Source organism: Carettochelys insculpta, chromosome 27 (assembly GCF_033958435.1).
Source record: "Carettochelys insculpta isolate YL-2023 chromosome 27, ASM3395843v1, whole genome shotgun sequence".
Classification (NCBI taxonomy): domain Eukaryota; kingdom Metazoa; phylum Chordata; order Testudines; family Carettochelyidae; genus Carettochelys; species Carettochelys insculpta.
Window position 1 is genome coordinate 16665760 of NC_134163.1, and position 17561 is coordinate 16683320.

Sequence of the window (17561 nt, forward strand, 5' to 3'; positions counted from 1 at the left end):
CAAAACCCGGTGATTCCACCTCTCAGGGATTTCAGCTCACAGTGGCATTCAGTTCTAGGCCTAGCCACAGCATCTCAGTATCCTCTCACAGAATAACTATAGACCCGTCTTTAGATCTATGGGTGAACAGTGGGGGGGGGGGGGAAACTAGTCAAACCAGCCTTACAGCTATACAGCCAAAAAACTACCAGCTAACTGGTTCAACCAGTATGCCTTCCTATTTTCACTCTGTAACCTTGTGGTGATGGAGGAACTCTCTGTAATCCATGTCTTAGATAGTAGTGATGACTGCCCTGTAGCCCCACAAAACTTCAAGCCTTGTTGAGACTCCACAGTTCTTACACTGGGTGATATCATAAATTGTGACTTTACAACATGTTGTTTACAATGGACAAAACCTCCTTCCTTTGCTCCCATGAGGCTTTGTTTACCAGTATTACATATGCACACCTTTGTATTTTCATGCAAATGATCTCTGTAGAACACATTCCCCAACTCCTTCAGCAGTACTGAGCTCCTGCTGGCACGTTCCTTACACATGTATTTCACATTGGCCCCCATGTGTCTCTGTAGAGCCCCACAAATCTGTAGAGATCCATGGGTATTCACATCCAAAGATGGGGATGCAGATAGCCACAGGTCATTTTTGCAGATGCTTATATAAATTTTGTATCAGTGCAAATTTTGATAAATTTTGTATCTATGTCTCTGCCTTTTCTTTAAAATACAGCCATGCTTTTTATTTACAGAGCTGCAGATAAAGCCTAAAACCCTGCAATTAAGGTTGTACCCTCAAGAAGGAAGAGCTTTGGTTGTGTCAGGAAGTTCTGCAAATGGTGACCCTGGGGCTGAGTTGTTACATGTGGAGGTGGCCAAATTTCTGTTTTGTCCAGGGTGACAAGACATAATAACCCCATGAGCAATATCTGAAGGGAGTCGTTGTATTTTTAATTACCCATCACCATGGTATCTAAGTGCAGAGCTGGGGAGAGGAAATCAGAGGCTCTGTTAGTGCCTAAAGTGCCTCTCATAGCCACAAGAGTGTGACTGTGCAGGGCTGCCACAAGTCTGAGATACATTTCTGCATTGTTACTCTTTTGTAATGTACATGGCACGTGTGCCAAAGTCACCAATCCAGTTACTCTTCTTTTATGGAGATATACCTATTTCACAGGGCTGGAAGGGACCTTCAGAAGTCATCAAGTCCAGTCCCCTGCCCTCAGAGCATGGCTTATCACTGTCCCTGACAATTTTCTTTAAATCTGTTTGTCCCAGATTTCTAAATGGTGCCCTCAAGGACTGAGCTCACAACCCTGGGTTTAGCAGGCCAATGCTCATACCACTGAATTATCCCTTCTCCTTTGCCCATTCTCAACAGGTTGCTTGAGGGAGAAGACGAAGCATTTCCTCCCACAGAGGGCCATTTTCCTCTGTCAGTGGTGCACTTGTGCCTCGTGCTGTCCAATAATCAATATATTTAGTCTGGCAGCTCCGCAATATCTGCATGTTTCTCCTCCTTCTCTTCTGCCTTCCATCGCTTCTCCACATCTCTCTGTGCACTATGGGCTGCATCTAAATTTTGTCTAGCAAAAGTAGAGAGAAGCATTTATAAAACTCCAGAGAATGTGGCTTTTAGCAAGCCCTTCATTTGGGAATACTTGTCCTCTTCTCTTAGATTCTGTGTGTAACTTTTGTCTGAAAGCTTTTCTCTCAAGTCTGCTTCATCACCAACTACCCCAGGTATGGTTTAGCTCAGATCCTGACTTTATTCTCTCTCTTTTTATCCCCATGGGAAGGTGGCTGCACTCAGGATCATCAAACATGGCTGTCTTGGAGGTGCCCTTATTCTCAGGCTTCCGAGCAGATATTGAAAGCCTGGAGCAGGTAAGATGTGATGAGAGTGCAGGTCATGGGCCCTAGGGGTTGGTCTGGGCTCTTCCATTAGCAGAGATTTTTTCTGAGGTGCCTGGGGAGGAGGTAAATGCCACAGAATATGAGAAGAGATGTAATTAAAATCAGAGGGTAGGAGATTTCACTTGTCAGAAAATATTTATCTGAAGTAGAGAAACAGATGTTGTGAGTAAGATTAACAAATTTACCTCACTTAGTCAAATAAGCCTTTATTACTGTGCATGGCTCATGGTAATTAAATGAGACTCATTTTGAAAAGTTTAAGTGAAAATGTGCTCCAACAGGAGCTGTTTATGGCTTCTTAGGGGCTGTATTATCTCCAACATCTGGATTTGATTTTATTGGAGGCTCTGTGTCTTGGAATTTTTTTTCTGGGAGAACATCATGTTTATTACAAGCCAAACTGAGGTAGACAGAATGTGCCTCTTGCCCAGACAGCCCTCTAGGAGGGAGGAACTTTGGTCTTTGGATTTGCTGTAGGCTTTGTGGCAGCACTGCGCTGTTTTCAGTGTTTTTTGATGTTATAAATAAAAGTGATGTTGAATCTGAAGAGAGAAAAGTAACTAATATGCTATCTCTAAGAAACTGTGAAGAGCTAATCAGGAATTTCTCTACATAACAGACCTCTTCCTTCTAAGGCCTTGTCTTCACTGTTGGAGGGGAAAGCTGTGTTCTTAATTCAGGTTAACTAACTTGAAGTACAATCCTAGTAAAAACAAGGCAGTTTCCAGTCTTCACATGAGTTAATAGGTTAAATTAGACTGCCTTGCCTTCACTAGGATTGCACCTCAAATAAGTAATTCAAGTTGAGAATACACCTCTTTCCCCACCTGCCAGTGAAGATAAGGCCATTGTATGCATCTGTGTGTGCATACTCATATGTAACTAAAAATTTCCAGTACAGCACTATCTCCAGATCTGAAGAAGTAGGTCTGCCCAATGAAAGCTCATCACATAATAAATTATTTTGTTAGTCTTTAAAGTGCTACATAAATGCTTTTTTGTTTTGTTAGGATACAGACAAACACAGCTACCTCTCTGTTACTATTCATATGTAACAGTTACTGATGTCAGTGAGACTGTTAATATCTGAGCATACAGTTTGCCCTTTTATATGTTAGGGGAACATGTATACTTGGTTTTGTGCATATATGCATGCCTATGATGCATGGAGCCTTTACTTGAAAAGGACAAGGTATTATGAAAATGGATAGCAGAATACAGTGTGTGTGTGTGTGTGTGTGTGTGCGTGCGCGTGCACATCTGTGGAATCTCCAGATTGCTGTGTTTTAAATATATGCATTTGAAAATCAAATCATCTTCCACGTATGGACTGATTCCTGAGACTGGGCTGCTTCTCTCCTTAGCAACAAGTGGTAAAGCCATAAATGCCTAAAATAGGGCAAAAAGTGCCAGAAAATCCAGGTTAAGTTTTGGGGGAACCCTGGAGGCCTTGCTATATAGATAGCAATGTTGAACCTCTCTTCTGCTTCTTTTTCATAGTCTGTGGACTAGATGTGGATAGTATATGGGTTGATTATAGGTCGGGGCAGGTTGAATATCAATATAAGGGAATATCACCAACAGGAGTTTCCCATATTGCTGTGTGAAAGATAGTGAGGAAATTTTACTGGAAAGGGCAATCCAAGCAAATAGTACAAAGAGGTAGAGAGGGGTCCAGTTTTGTTTCTGGAAGAGCAAGGAGTGAAGCACTAGAAAGCACTGGCATATTGGGTTGAGCAGCCATCCCCAGGGGCTTCTTACATTTCCTGGAAATATATTTCAGCCTGATGCAGCTGAAGAAGGAGTTCTCAGGACAGGCTCTGCTCTCCTAACCCGTGCCTCTCCACAACACAGGAATATTAGAAATTAGCTGCAAGAGTGGATTTTCCTCCTGGAGTCTCAGGTGCTGATGCTTTTTCGGGACTACAGGGTTTGTGTCATTTAATCCTGTTTTGGCCAAGACAGCTTCATCATGCTATGCCACTGATTTCGTGGCTGTGCCAGCCAGGTGTTTCTCAGACATGGAAGGTACAACTTGAACACAGAAGAATGAATTATCAGTGGAGATCTCAATTTTCATACCTGTACACTTGCGGGCATTGGACAGATATCCATTTGCAGTTCAGTTGTGTTACAAAATGTGCATGTAGATTGTGCCTACAAAAGGAAGCTGCTCCTTTGAGAACATAGCCCCAAATGCGCCTCCTTGTGGACCATTTTGTCTGTCATTAGAGAGCCAAGACCTAACATTCTCATCTCTGTTTTCTTGCTACTCCCCAGTCACAAACACAGCTAGCCCCATGCTCTATGGGTTTTTAGAAATCAGGTTTCCTTGTTTAGCGTGTGCACTCATGAGAAAATAGTGTACACAGAGCCGAATCCTATGCAGTGATGGGGATGATGATGGCTAATGAAGAGGCAGCCCCCCTTACTGTGTAGGCACAAATCTTCCTAATAGTGCTGGGGGTTGACAAGGTTAGGGGTCACTACAGGCTGGCATATCAAACTTCACCAAAAAAATGCAACTTTAGCTGAACAGAGCATTTCCCGTTGGCGCCAGTCTCACCGAGCCCTCATAAAAGGACTGTCTGCAGCCGTCCATGGCTGAGTAATAACAGCAACCACCAGGCCCCTAAAATTATACAGACAAATTAAATTGGCCCTTTCCATATTGTGTGGGATTTAAACACATGTTCCTTTTCTTTTTACAGTAATAGCAGGAAGCTGTGCACAGGGTTATACAACTCTGAACAGCAGACAAAAGAAATTATAGCTAAAATATTAGTAGCAGGTTGGGTGAATTACAGTGCATGTGTTTTAAGCTCCATATTGTCTCTCTTCACCATTAATAATGCCTTGCCCCTTTTCCCAGAGGGCACTAATCCTGGGTTCTCACAGTGCTTTTGGAGCATTATGTAAAGAGCTGTAAAATAAGTAAATATTGTTCTCATATCACAAATGGGTCAGTAGACAGAGAGATTAAGGGAGTTGCCTAAAGTTACACAGAGCACAGATGGGAATAGAACCCAAGTATCTAGGGTCCTTCTAATCCAGTGGCCATCACTTCAGTGGGTTTAATAGGAATTCATATAGGAATTGTTTTAAAAAAACCTATAAAGAGCAAGACCCTTTCTTTTTCCTTTATAGACCTCCTATTGCATTCTGTGATAGGCAAATAATTATCTGTTTATGGGGAAAGACACATTCATTCAATAGTCAAGTTATTTTCTGATAAATTCTCTTGAACATTTCCATAAGGGTAGCAATTCTGCTGCACACATGGCACAGGGAGAAAAGCTCTGGAGACACTGTTGGATACCAGCTGACATAGATTTCAGGGAGCCAGTACTGCAGATGTGGGTTTTACTCTGAAATCCTTAGTGTGTGCAACTCATCACAGTACAGTAATTGGTGAGCATGTGCAGCATACACATATGTGCCTGGCTAGCACAATATGTACTGCAATTCCCTGTGGCTCCAGAGGTAGAAAAGGTAAAGAGTAGGGCCAGACCTCCTTATCTCTGAGGGGTCGTGCCAGGGACTCTTTCAGATGTCTGTTCTTCTCAAATGTAAGGATTAATTTTCCTAACAGGAAAATATTTTGAGTTGTCTGAGCCAGCAGCAGTGGTTGGAGGGGGCCTTTAATACCCACTGCAGTCCATCAGCCCAATTCCCTGGAAGACTGAGGGAGCGTAAACAAGATACTGCACTTTATCAAGTCTTTTGGCATATCTGAATTGAATCTTAATAATCTGAAAATAATCCAGGAGCTACTCAGATTATGGATGAAATATTAAGTGAGTTCCAGCAGGGATAAACATGCCTCCCAGAAGTCAGCAAGTGCTGCACTGTAGTACATTGAATTTCACAGGACAATTCATAACATGGACAGATTGCATGAGAAAAACACAAATTTAATTTCTTCCTAATTTATTTGGACCTTTACTGTGACCCTTACTGCTGCACTGACCACCACCTTACCCTAACCACGTCTACACTAGCCTACTACTTTGAAGTAGCGGGCAGCGCTTTGAAGTAGCGCGGATCATGTCTACACATGTCACGTGCTGCTTCGAAGTTGAAATCAGCGTTAGGCATGGAGATGTCAAAACCGCTATCCCAATAAGAAAATGGGAGTAAAGCACTACTTCGACATCTAACACTGAAAAATTGTGTGTGTAGATGCTCTGCATCTTACTACTTAAAAATAGTGGGGTCCACTATGGCGGCAGTCAGCTTTTAGGCAGAGACATGCTGCCCAGCCCCTGTGAGGCTCTCTGATCTCTGCATGCAGCGACTCTTAAAGCCGCATAGATCCGGAAACCTCGTGGCAGGAAGCTGAGAGCGTGCAGGCAGCGGTCAGTACACGAAGTGCCCCTTCACGCCTCAGTGCAACCCCCAGAAGCCCACGGAGCGGAATCGCAACTGGACAGCTAGGCAAGCACTCACAGGTCTCCCCTTCCGAGGTGCTCCAGGGCACCCAAGGCTCCAGCCAGAGAGGCAAGAAGCGTGGCCCCTCCTGAACTGAGGCAGAGCTCCATGACCAGCTGGGGCTCTGGGGCAAGGAGGCGGTGCTCCGCATAATGGGGAGCAAGTGTTGGAACGCAGCTGCCTTTGCCCGGCTGGCCAAGGGCCTGACTGCCCAGGCTTACCCTGCCTGCACTCCTGACCATATCAGGAGTAAGCTTAAGGAGTTGTGGCAGGGTTTTGCCTGGGCTTGGGACTCGGACAGCCGGTCGGGGGCCGCCCCTGACAGTTGCCCCTATTACCGGGAGCTCAGGGCCATCCTGAGCCCCTGGGACACCTCCTCACCTCAGGCCATCCTCAACACCACGGCCAAGGAGCCCCAGCAGGTTGTGGGAGCAGGAGCTGGGACCAGAGGCCACTGCGCACCCCCAGGGCTGCAGCCAGAGCCAGGCACAGAGGCAGAGTGGTCGAGCGAGGAGGGGGAGCTCATCATAGACCTCCCCTCCTGCACATCCAACAGGGCATCTGCCCGATGGGCTTCCCCCGACCTCGGCGGTGGACGCTCAGGTACATACCCCACAGGGCACACACTCCCAGCTCATGGGGTGGGGGCACCGTACATGACCAGGGGCCCCCCCACACTCCCAGCAGACCCTGGCCTGCTAAGGCCCAGCCAGACCATGGCCCCGGAATGGCGGCATGGCTACCAGCCCCTGTCAGCACCCATTCCCATGGACAGTGCTGTGCTCTGCCCCTGGGAAGGAGCGGCCAGGGGGCAGACCACACAAGGGGGCCACCCACAGGGCCAGCTCACCCACAGACAAGGGACAGGGAATGGGGCCACGGGGCCACAGGAGGCGTGGGCCATGGTGCAGGGGTTGGTACTCACGGTCGTCTTCTTTTTCCCCATTTCTGCAGCCGCACTATCTGAGGGCCAAGAGAACATCACCCCATCTGTGGTCATGGACAGCCTCCCAGAGGCAAGGGACGGTGACCTCCTGGAGGCACCACTAGTACTGGGATGGGCCCACTCTTGGTGGAGCCTGAGATGGACAGCTGAGGACCCCCACAATGCCACCTCCCTGTGATGCCATGACCAGCTGGTGGAGCGGCACCTCCATTTTGAGGAGCGGGAGGCCGCCTGGTGCCGGGCATCATACGCGGGGTTCATGGACACATTTGGCGACCTGGCAGCCTCGTACCGGGAGCTGGTGGCCCTGCTGCCCCCCGTCCCCTGCTGCCCCTCCTGCTGCCCCACCTGACAGCCCCCTGTGAGAGGAGCTCACGGGGCCTGAACGCCAGCCTGAGGCCGAGCCCTGGACATACCTGCCAGTGCTCCCAGCACCAACCTGGCCTCGCCAGGGACGCCGGACTTGGAGCCAGCGGGTGTCGTGCCCCTCCACTCCCGACCTGGAGTGATGGCACCATCCATGTCCCCCTCCTTCTGTAAATAGTTAAACCCGCCTCCTGTACATAGTTGTCCTCACTGCTCTTTGGCAAAAATTAGTATTAACCACAGTTTCACTAGTGTGCGATCTATACAGTTTTATTTTTCCCAAACCCCTGTGCTGTATGCTCATTGTGGCAGGGAGTGTGCGGGGGCGGGGGAGTGTGCAGGAGGCCTGCCGGGGGTGGCTGGGCCAGCACTCACTGGCACCCCGGTCAAAGTGCCAGGGCAGGGTCTCCCAGATATGGATCCTTTCTTCGTGGGCCTGGTGGCTAGGGGCAGCAGCTGGCTGGGGGTAGCCTGTGCCGGCCTCAACCGCTCACCCCTGCACAAAGGCCTCCCCCTTATTCTCCTTGATATTGTGGAGCGTGCAGCAGGGGGATATTGAGAACTCCCATGTCCCGGTGGCCAAGGAGGTAGTGCCACCGCTCCTTCAGGTGGCCAGCTGTGTTCTCAATCACCTGGCGGGCATGGTTGAGCTGTCCTAGCTGGTGGTGAGGTGGCCCATACAGGGCTGCATGAGCCAGGGCTGGAGAGGGTAAGCGGCGTCGGCCACCAGGCAGAGGGGCACGGTGGTGTCCCCCAGCGGGACCCCCTCTGGGAGATGTAAGTCCCCACCTGCAGCCAGCGGCACAGGCTCAAGTTGCAGATGACCCGCGTGTCATGGGTGCAGCTGGGCCAGCCCACATACACGTCCTGGAAATGACCCCAGTTGTCCACCATGGCCTGCAGGACCACGGAACGGTAGCCCTTCCTGTTCACAAATTGTCCTCCTCTGTGTTCTGGGGCGCAGATGGGTCCTGCCGAGGGCCTCGAAGCAATTCAGGAACCGTAGTGCGGCAGAGCCTGCGATGGCCATGTCCAGGTCCCCCGTGCGGACGACCTTCTGCGGGAATAGGGTGTTCAGAGTGGGGACTACATGTGGGAAGGGGACATAGTCACTCATGGGGGTGTGCCCAACCCACCCCCGGCCTCCAACCCCGGGTGTCCACCCCAGACCCCTCACCCCAGACCCCACACCTCCCGGTGGGTACGTGCCTGGGTGTCCTTACTTACACAATGATGGCCCCAATTGTGGCCTTGCTGACACTGAAGTGGTGTCCCATGGAGCAGCAGCTGTCTGGAGTAGCCAGCTTCCAGACAGTTATCATGGCCCTCTTCTCCACACAGAGGGCACACCGCATATGGGTGTCCTGGTGTCTCAGGGCGGGAGTTGCATGTTGACAGCGCCAGCCCCAGCCTATGTGTTGATGCTAAATGTCAAAGTAGTGTTTTTTGAAGTCTCTACTTTGAAAGAGGCTACTTCGAAGTAGCACTGTATTGTAGATGTAGCCCGATGAGGTACTTTTCCAGGAAAGAGAAGCACTTCAAAACAAAATGTTTTCCATAAGATGAATTTATGATAAAACTCTTCTTTTTTCTTCCAGCTATTAATGAACAAGCAAATTGGATTAAAAAGATATGAAGTTGATGGAAGAAAAATCCTTTTTTATTTTGATGAGGTAATGAATTTGATATGTATGATTTTGTTATTTTTCTATAATATATTGAGAAGGAGAGAGACAAGATCAATGGACCAGACTTAAGTAAAATAATAATGAGTATTTTGCCTTTGCTAGTACCTTACTGGTGAGGATCTCAGTACAAATCTTTATTGACAAGTCTCTAGAGCTCCTTCTGAGCCTGACAACCATCATCCACATTTTTGGCAGAAAACTGAGTCACAAAAGATGTAGTTGACTTGCCTCAAACCGCACAGGAGGTCAAAATAGATCCCAATTCCCCTGATTTCCAGTCTTGTCCTTTAATCATAAAATAATCATATATTAAAGCACCATTAGGGTTATCAAATGGCTGTGTAAAAATGGCCCTTTACTCACAGGTCCATTGGCAATGAGTACAGTAGGGTATCAACATTTGCAAACTTAAGGTCTGTGAATTCAATTATTTGTGAGCGGACACTTCTCTGGGGCAGGGAGTGCCGGCACCTGCTGTTTCCCAGTGCTTTGGGGCTGGGAGCGCCGGCACCTGCTGTTTCCTGGTGCTTTGGGGCAGGGAGTGCCAGCAACTTCTGTTTCCCAGGGCTCCGGGACGGGGAACGCTGGTGGTTGCCGCTTCCCAGGGCTATAGGGCGGGGAGCACCAGCAGCAACTGCTTCCCGGGGCTCCAGGGTGGGAAGCACCAGCAGCTGCCGCTTCTCATGGTGGGGAGTGCCAGCAGCTGCCGCTTCCCAGGGGCCCCAGGCAGGGGCACCAGCAGCTGCCGCTTCCAAGGTCTCTGGGACAGGGAGTGCTGGCAGCCGCCGCTGCCCTAGAGCAGGGAGTGCTGGCAGCCACCACTGCCTTGGGGCAAGAGTGCCGGCAGCCACTGCTTCCCTAGAGCAGGAGCACTGGCAGCCACCACCTCACTGGAGCTCCGGGTCCGGGAGCGCCAGCAGCCACTGCCTCGCTGGGGCTCCTGGCAGGAGCCTTAGCAGCCGGGCTCCAGGTGGGAGCAGCTGTCATATTCACGAAATTCAACATTTGCGAGGGTGCTCAACACGGAACCCTTGCGGATGTTGAGACCCTACTGCATTTGGAGTCAGACCTGCAAATCCAGTACATACCTGGGAAAGGGAGCTACAGTCTTTTCTGCCTTGTTCATGAGCAACAGAATCTAACTAAATACATTTGCTGAAGAGTTTATGACTGATGTTGATACATGAGCCACAGAACATACTTTGGGTTTCAGATGCTGGATTGAATTTGTGGTACTGGCACACTGCCCCCAGATGCAGGGAATGGGTTACACAGGAGTCAACTGAACTTGTATCTTATTGATCTTTCTATGCTTTTATATTACACTTGTTTACTATGCTGAGACAACTTGGTCTTGAAAGGTAATTTGGTTAGTCCCAGTATCTAACACAGTGAGTGCTGAGTTCAGTGGTGCACACTGTATAACAATATGCAGCTGGCTTACTCTACTGACTTATGCAAATGCAGTCTATGTTAAACTAAAATGTTTATGCATTTTGTGCAGATTCCTAGCCAGTGCATGACCTGTGTAAAATTTCAAGCCTTCAGAGAATATATAGTTGGGAAAACTGCTCCTGTCCCCATCAAAGTGTATGATTACTATGAGCCAGGTACAAGCCATTTGTTTTCGGATCTTGCTTATGCTAAAGCTGTAGCTACATAGCCTGTTTATAATTTGTCATTCTTGCTGCCCTGTAGCTTTTGAAGCAACTCGTTTCTACAATGTGAGTGAAAACAGCCCCCTGGCTCGTGAGCTCTGTGATGGGCCAACATGCAATGAGGTGGAAAGCTCAGCCAATCACTGGGTTGGTAAGTTGCAGCAAAGTTGAATTGGCAATCTCTGAAAGCAGAACCCAAAAAGGTCTATAGCTCAGGAATTCAGAGGGTTTAAAAAGAGGTTTATTTTGGTGTCTAGAAAACTACAGTAGTGGTTTCTAAATGCCTGTGACAAGCACAGAAGTGACTACGGTAGATCAGACCAATAATGAGCAGGGCTGACAGAATTGTTAGGGCCCCTCAGCAAGCTGAGGGAAGCAGGGCAGTTCCATGTTCCTAGAAGGGGCAGGATCTTGGTCAGAATGGGTGGGGCTGGGGGCAGCCAGCCCTCAGCACTGCCCCGTGCACACTGTGCTGTCCTGCCATCCCTGAGAGCTGCCTGGAGCATGTGGTGCTCTAACAGCAATTTAAAGGATCTGGAGCTCTGTTTGCCACCATAGCTGCAGTGACAGTGGCTTGGAGCCCTAAGTCCTTTTTGAATCACGAGACTCCATGGCAACTGCCCCCTTTGCCTCACCCTGTCAGGAGGCCTGCCAATGATGCATTTAATTTGGCCTTCTTTAATATGGTCGTCTTCTCCCTCAGTAGCTAAAACATGTTGGTTCAAAGGGAAGAATAATGTAAAATTACAGAATGTGTAATCTGCTAATGAGGGAATTTTTCTCATGATCTCTGTTAGTTATTGGTTGTGTTATGCCTGGAAAATTTTGCCTTATGTCCCTTACAATTTTATTAATCTTTTATCTAACTTAATTATGAATGCTGCTATTATTCATTTATATAAATGTTGTGTTTTATTAATCCTCTTTAAATTCATCCCCTCAGTAACAACTTGTGGCAGAGAGTTCCACAGGTTAATTGTGTGGAAAAACAGAGTAGTTTCATCTGTCTGCCACAACAATAACTTCAACCAAGACTACTTCTTTGTGTCCCATGTGATGCACAAATTGGTGGGAGGAGAAGGGAAGCTGTACAGTATACAGAACTGAAATATGATAGCCATGGCTGCTATTTCAGAGTAGTTGGTCTATTGCCACAACTTCCTGCTTCAGTGAGTTCTTTAGCTACTGTTGAGAAGCTGCAGGGAATTCTTATTTATAAATGTGTCTAGGAAGCACAAGAAAAAATACAAATGTCCTCTTTCTTCTGCTTCTGATATTCCTCCTTCCATTTCAGGTTTTGTTCACTCTGGACCATGCAACAATATTTTTGGCTGTTTAGAAGATGAGTATTTTGAGCAGTGCATGTGCTCCCGGGACTGTGGCTATGATGGGGAGCCAGTGTGTGGTTCAGATGGAACGATTTATCAGAACCATTGCCAGATGGAGGTAGCATCCTGCAGGAATAATACAAGGATAGAGCAGATACCTATGTCTCAATGTTTTGCTTGTAAGTTCCATTCACTTTCCTGTTCTATTGTTACGGGTTAGTCAAGGCAGTCCACGACCACTCTTGAACAAGATCTGCTGATTAAACTGTGTCTGTGGACAAATGGAAGATTTGAATTCCATCTCCAAAAGTGAAAAGGTACTGTTCTGCTACTCATGAGCTGGGCCTTGCATCTGGTAAGAGTTGTCAGTTTCCTGCTGTGCTGAAATGGTCACATATGTGTTTATATATCTCAGGGATGAAAGTTTTACCAGTCAAAATTTCAGTGGCTGTACTTATATTCGTCCAGAGTGATGTCTCCAGACATTAATGAGCCCTGTGAGAGATCTCTGAAAGATTTCCCATGTACTTTCATCAGGGCCAAGATGGCAATTTGATTAACTATCTTAACTATGGGTAGGGCCCTACGAAAATTGTGGTTTGATGGATTGCATAGAAATCCTGTGTTATTTCTAACAATGAAGAAGCAGAGATAGGTAACACTACTTCTGTCTCCCCATTAAGGCTATGGCTGCTTTTGGGGCATTAGCGATCCAGTCCCATGCCAGAGGTAGTCAGGGAAGTAGTGGGCCAGGGCCGTGGCTGTTCTCAACAGTGGACAGGGTGATGAATGCCACCTGGTTGATCAGAGAAAGCCAGCTGTGTGTAGACTGAACCACATGGTGCCAGCTAACTTGGCCCTGTCCTGCCTGAAGAAGAGATCAAGGCTTGGTTTGCTTCATGCTTGGCTCCAGCTGACAGCTGCTGCTTCCTGTATGGCCAGTGGGAAGAAGGGGTTGGTTCTGATAACATGGCAATTGAGATGCCAGGCTTGGCCCACTTCACTGTAGCCTCTGTGGGCCTAGTCTTTAGGAAGGCCCTGACTCTCCAGGAATTAAAGAGAATTTTTAATATTGTGATGAAACCTCCTGGAATATATCCAATCAGAGTTGGTTTTCCTATAGAGACACGACTGTGCCAGCTGGCAAGAAGCTGAGACTGTGATTCCTCCTATCCCTCTCACACACCTGCTTGTCAAGAGCTGTAGGTATTGTAAGCAAAGGGAGGCTGTGCCTCCACAAACAGCATGACTCTGCCGCAAGGCTCCCTATTGGTTCCAGCACTCTGCCCTAGCCCGGACTGGCTGTGGCTGGTGAGACTGCCTCCCACAAGGACAGCTGGTGCTGAGGCAGTGCAGCCTGCCTGGGGCTTGGATCATATCACCTGTCTGCCCAGCACTGTGAGCACTGCTGCCTGGCAGTCTGGGTCTGGTGCACCAGGACTGGGGACATCTCCTGGGGCATGGGGCTGAAGAGTGAGTGTTCTGGGCTCTTATGGAGTAGAGTGGGAGGGACAGGGCCTTGAGCACAAAGGGGGTTGCAGGGCTCTAGACTTCTCCAATGGCCAGGTCACCAACTGCCCATGTTGCTTGTGTTCTAAATGGAATCAGTGCTGAATACTGAGCTGGTCATTCTCAGCTACTTGCTACACATCACTGAGGTTCTCTCTCACAGTTGTTAGTGCCACAGTAGAGCAGGCCAGAGAGGAAACACTAGTGACAACCTGGGCTCGGACTTGAGGACAGAATGAGGTAGTCACCAAAACCCAGACTGGGCTGGGCAGCACTGTGTGTTTCATCTGATGGTGCTGATCTGGCTCTTACTCCACATGCAGTTAGCGGTCCTCACCTTGATTGTTGGTGAGACATCCCATTGTCCCCTGTATACTCCATGTATTAAGGCTGGTATACTAACCAGCCCCAGTGAGGCAGCAGAAGTAAGAAATGCCCACTGTCAACTCCCCTCTGCTGAAATTTTAACGTTTACCTGTGACAGTGCCGTCAACAACAACAACAAAAAATCCAGAACTTTCTCTGCGCTTAATCATGGGGAATGGAAGTATTTTCTAATGGTTCTGAAACCAACATTGTGGCAATTGTGTTATTTTCTTCTACAGCGAAGAATTTACCAGAAGAAAGAGAAACACATTTCCATCCAATTGAGCAGCCCAGCATTCAGCAAACTGCTGCAGGTATTGTTTTGTCTTTAGATTGATCTAAGACCCTTTTTCTGTGCTAAGGTTAAAGCAGATCATTAAGTGTAAATGACTCAAGTAATTTTTGCATTTTGTGATTTAATGGCAGCTAGTTATGTAGAGAGAGGCAGGTGAATGCCAAATCCTGGGTTATAGGGAGCTTGTAGTCAGCAGCTATCATAGCATCTCAGTAGCAGTGTTAAAGTATAAACTTCTCATCTGAGATCACATTGGCATATTCTGTCTCAGAAAATGAGTCAAGGGGACTTGGTGCCGGCTTGGCCCTTTGCAGAAACCCTGGAGATTGCAGCTGAATCTAAGTTACCCTTAACTGTTCTGTTCAGCTTTTGAGATGGCTGCTCTGGTCCTGTCATGAAAGCCTCAGCCTAGGGTAAATGGCCTTAGTAGGTGCAAAGTGAAGAGCAGTGGAAGGTACTGGGTTTGAATGAATTGAGAAAGCTGACTCCTCATTTCATTTCAGTTGGTGCTTTTTTTATATGGGAATATTTCCCCAAAAAATTCTTATGTCAAACTTGCTCATGAGTTACAGTAAATGTTGTGAGGCAGCATTGGAGTTAGTGTCAAGAAGGTAGTTGTTTTGCACCATTTCTAGTAAGTAAATTGGACTGGGTTTCTCCTGGATGCTTTCCATTCAATAATTCTTCCAGTGACTCAAACTCCCCCACATAATCAGCAAAATAAATAGTTTCTGCAGAGGGAGAAGCAAATAGAGAGATGTTTTCCCCTCCCTCTTCTGTCTTCTCCTAGCATTGATGCATATGTCGTACCCAGAGGCACTGAGCCCTCATCTGGGGTGAGTGAAGTCTCTGCTCTACAGCCATGGCTGAGAGCCAGCTGGCCTTTAGCTCATGTGGTAGAGTGCAGGGTTTTAGAACCTGTGCTCGTAGGTTCTATCCCTGATGCTGGCAACCCCCTAGGTCTGTCGGTGTTACACATAGACTAGCATATATCCAGCCCCTCTGGTTCCCCATCCTTCCCCTGCTCAGCAACTGCTACTGTGGAGTTTTCAAGGTAATCTCACCTGGGTAGTTGTAAACTGATCTAGTGAGTGTGTCATTTTCACACTCTGTCTGGATTTTGATGGTAAATGAATCAATTGATTCTCCATAAGAGTGAGTAAGAGTCAACAGTATGATACCTTGCGGAAAAAAAAAAAGCAAAATGTGATTCTGGGATGCATTAACAGGAGTGTTGTGAGCAAGACATGAGAGGTAAGTCTTCCTTTCCACTTTGCACTGATTAGGCCTCAACTGTAGTATCATGTGCAGTTCTGGGCCTTCCATTTTAGGAACAATTTGGAGAGATTGGAAAGGGTCCAGAGAAGAGCAATTAAAATGATTAAAGGTCTAGAAAATGACCTATGAGAGACTACTCAAAGATCTGAGTTTTCATTTGGAAGAGAGAAGGCTGAGAGATGGGGCACGATAGCAGTGTTCAAGTACCCAAAAGGGTGTTATAAGAAGGAGGGGGAAAAATTATTCTCCTTGGCCTCTGAAAATAGGACAAGAAGCAATGGGTTTAAATTGCAGCAAAGAAGGTTTAGGTTGGATATTAGGAAAAATTTCCCAACTGTCAGGCTGGTTAATTACTGGAATGGTTAGGGTTATAGGATGGTTATAGACTCTCCATCATTGGAGATTTTTAAGAACAGGTTAGATAAATATCTAACACGAATGATCTAGATGCTTCTTGGTCCTGCCGTGAGGGCAGGGATTTGGACTTATGACCTCTTGAGGTCTCTGCCAGTTCTAGTATTCCATGACTCTAAATGCAGGTTGCTTGGTTGCATGTCATTGCCATGCAGAATACTAAATTGAGCAAAATTCAGACTTCTGAAAATGAAGAAATGCAAAGTTAAAATTGTTCCTGCAACCTTAACTCTGCCCTTTTCAAGCAACACCCATTTATTCTGATAACCTCACAGTTGCTAAAAGCTCTTCATCTCCCTTCACAGTCAAGGTACACTCAGCCCAGGATACCATCACCTAAGGACAAAAAGGGGAAAAAACCCATGCCACCCATCTTATTTCTGGCTCCTTGCAGCTGGCACTAGCTGGTGGGAATTAATTGCACTCCAAGTGCAGTGTGTTAGTCATACCAAGACTAAATGGCTGTGGTAGGGGTTGGGTCTCCTTGATTTACTTATTTGTGGTATGCAAGCCAATCAAGCTAAGGCACAGCATTCTTATCACTGATGTTAACGGCACAAAGACCTCCATGAAGTTGAGTCATTTTGTGGTCCTCAGCAATATGTGTCATGGTTTGTGCCTGCCCAAACTGACATAGTGGACTATCTAAAACTGTCAAAATTCCACTGCAGCACAAATTCTGTTTCCAGTACAAAGACATTCATAATTGTCTGGAAACCATTTGACCAGCTGCCTGAGAGCTGTGAGAATCCTCAAATTCGATCTGCTCATTGGCTTGTCCATTTGTCCAAACCTCAGACAAAAGCTGCAACTGATTACTCAGAGAGGACTTGTCACAAATACCAATTCATTGACTGCTTGTCACAGTAAAGATGTGTTTGTGATATGAGAATATGTTGGGATTACTTTGAAGCTTATATCAGAACTGTGATTGTGATGCATCTGAACAAAGGGAAGAAATTCGTGCGTATCTTCAGGATCTTGCATGCTTAATTTCAGTGCAGGGTTGCATCTACACTAGAAACCAACTTTGAAGTTAGGGGCTACTTCGAAGTAGCCTTCAGAGGGTCTACACACACATTCCCATTCTGCAAAGTTAACTTCAAGGGAGCTCAACTTCGAAGTCTGTACTTCATTCCCAGGAGTGGAATAGTGCCTTACTTCCAAGTTTAACTTCAAGTAGAGTGTGTGTAGATGCTCCACTACAAAGTTGTACTTTGAAGTAAGTTACTTCAAAGTTATTTTTGTAGTGTAGACACGGCTCATATGTTGTATAATTATCACAGGGAGGAGTTTATTACAGAGAGTATTGTCAGTAGGGAACTGGAGTATGAGAGCATTCTAAATATCTGTTGTTTGCATGCACTC

The 17561-nt window shown here is 47.0% G+C and overlaps 1 protein-coding gene across 2 annotated transcripts in view; it reads left to right on the forward strand.

Annotated features, from left to right (window-relative positions):
* Window positions 1-17561, forward strand: part of CPAMD8 (C3 and PZP like alpha-2-macroglobulin domain containing 8) — a 99398-nt gene that overhangs the window by 75765 nt on the left and 6072 nt on the right. For both annotated transcript variants that reach the window (XM_074977981.1, XM_074977979.1), the window contains exons 36-41: window positions 1797-1884; window positions 9256-9330; window positions 10850-10955; window positions 11044-11154; window positions 12298-12510; window positions 14446-14520. In XM_074977981.1, the coding sequence (XP_074834082.1) occupies window positions 1797-1884; window positions 9256-9330; window positions 10850-10955; window positions 11044-11154; window positions 12298-12510; window positions 14446-14520 (668 nt within the window). The remainder of the gene's footprint in view (window positions 1-1796; window positions 1885-9255; window positions 9331-10849; window positions 10956-11043; window positions 11155-12297; window positions 12511-14445; window positions 14521-17561) is intronic.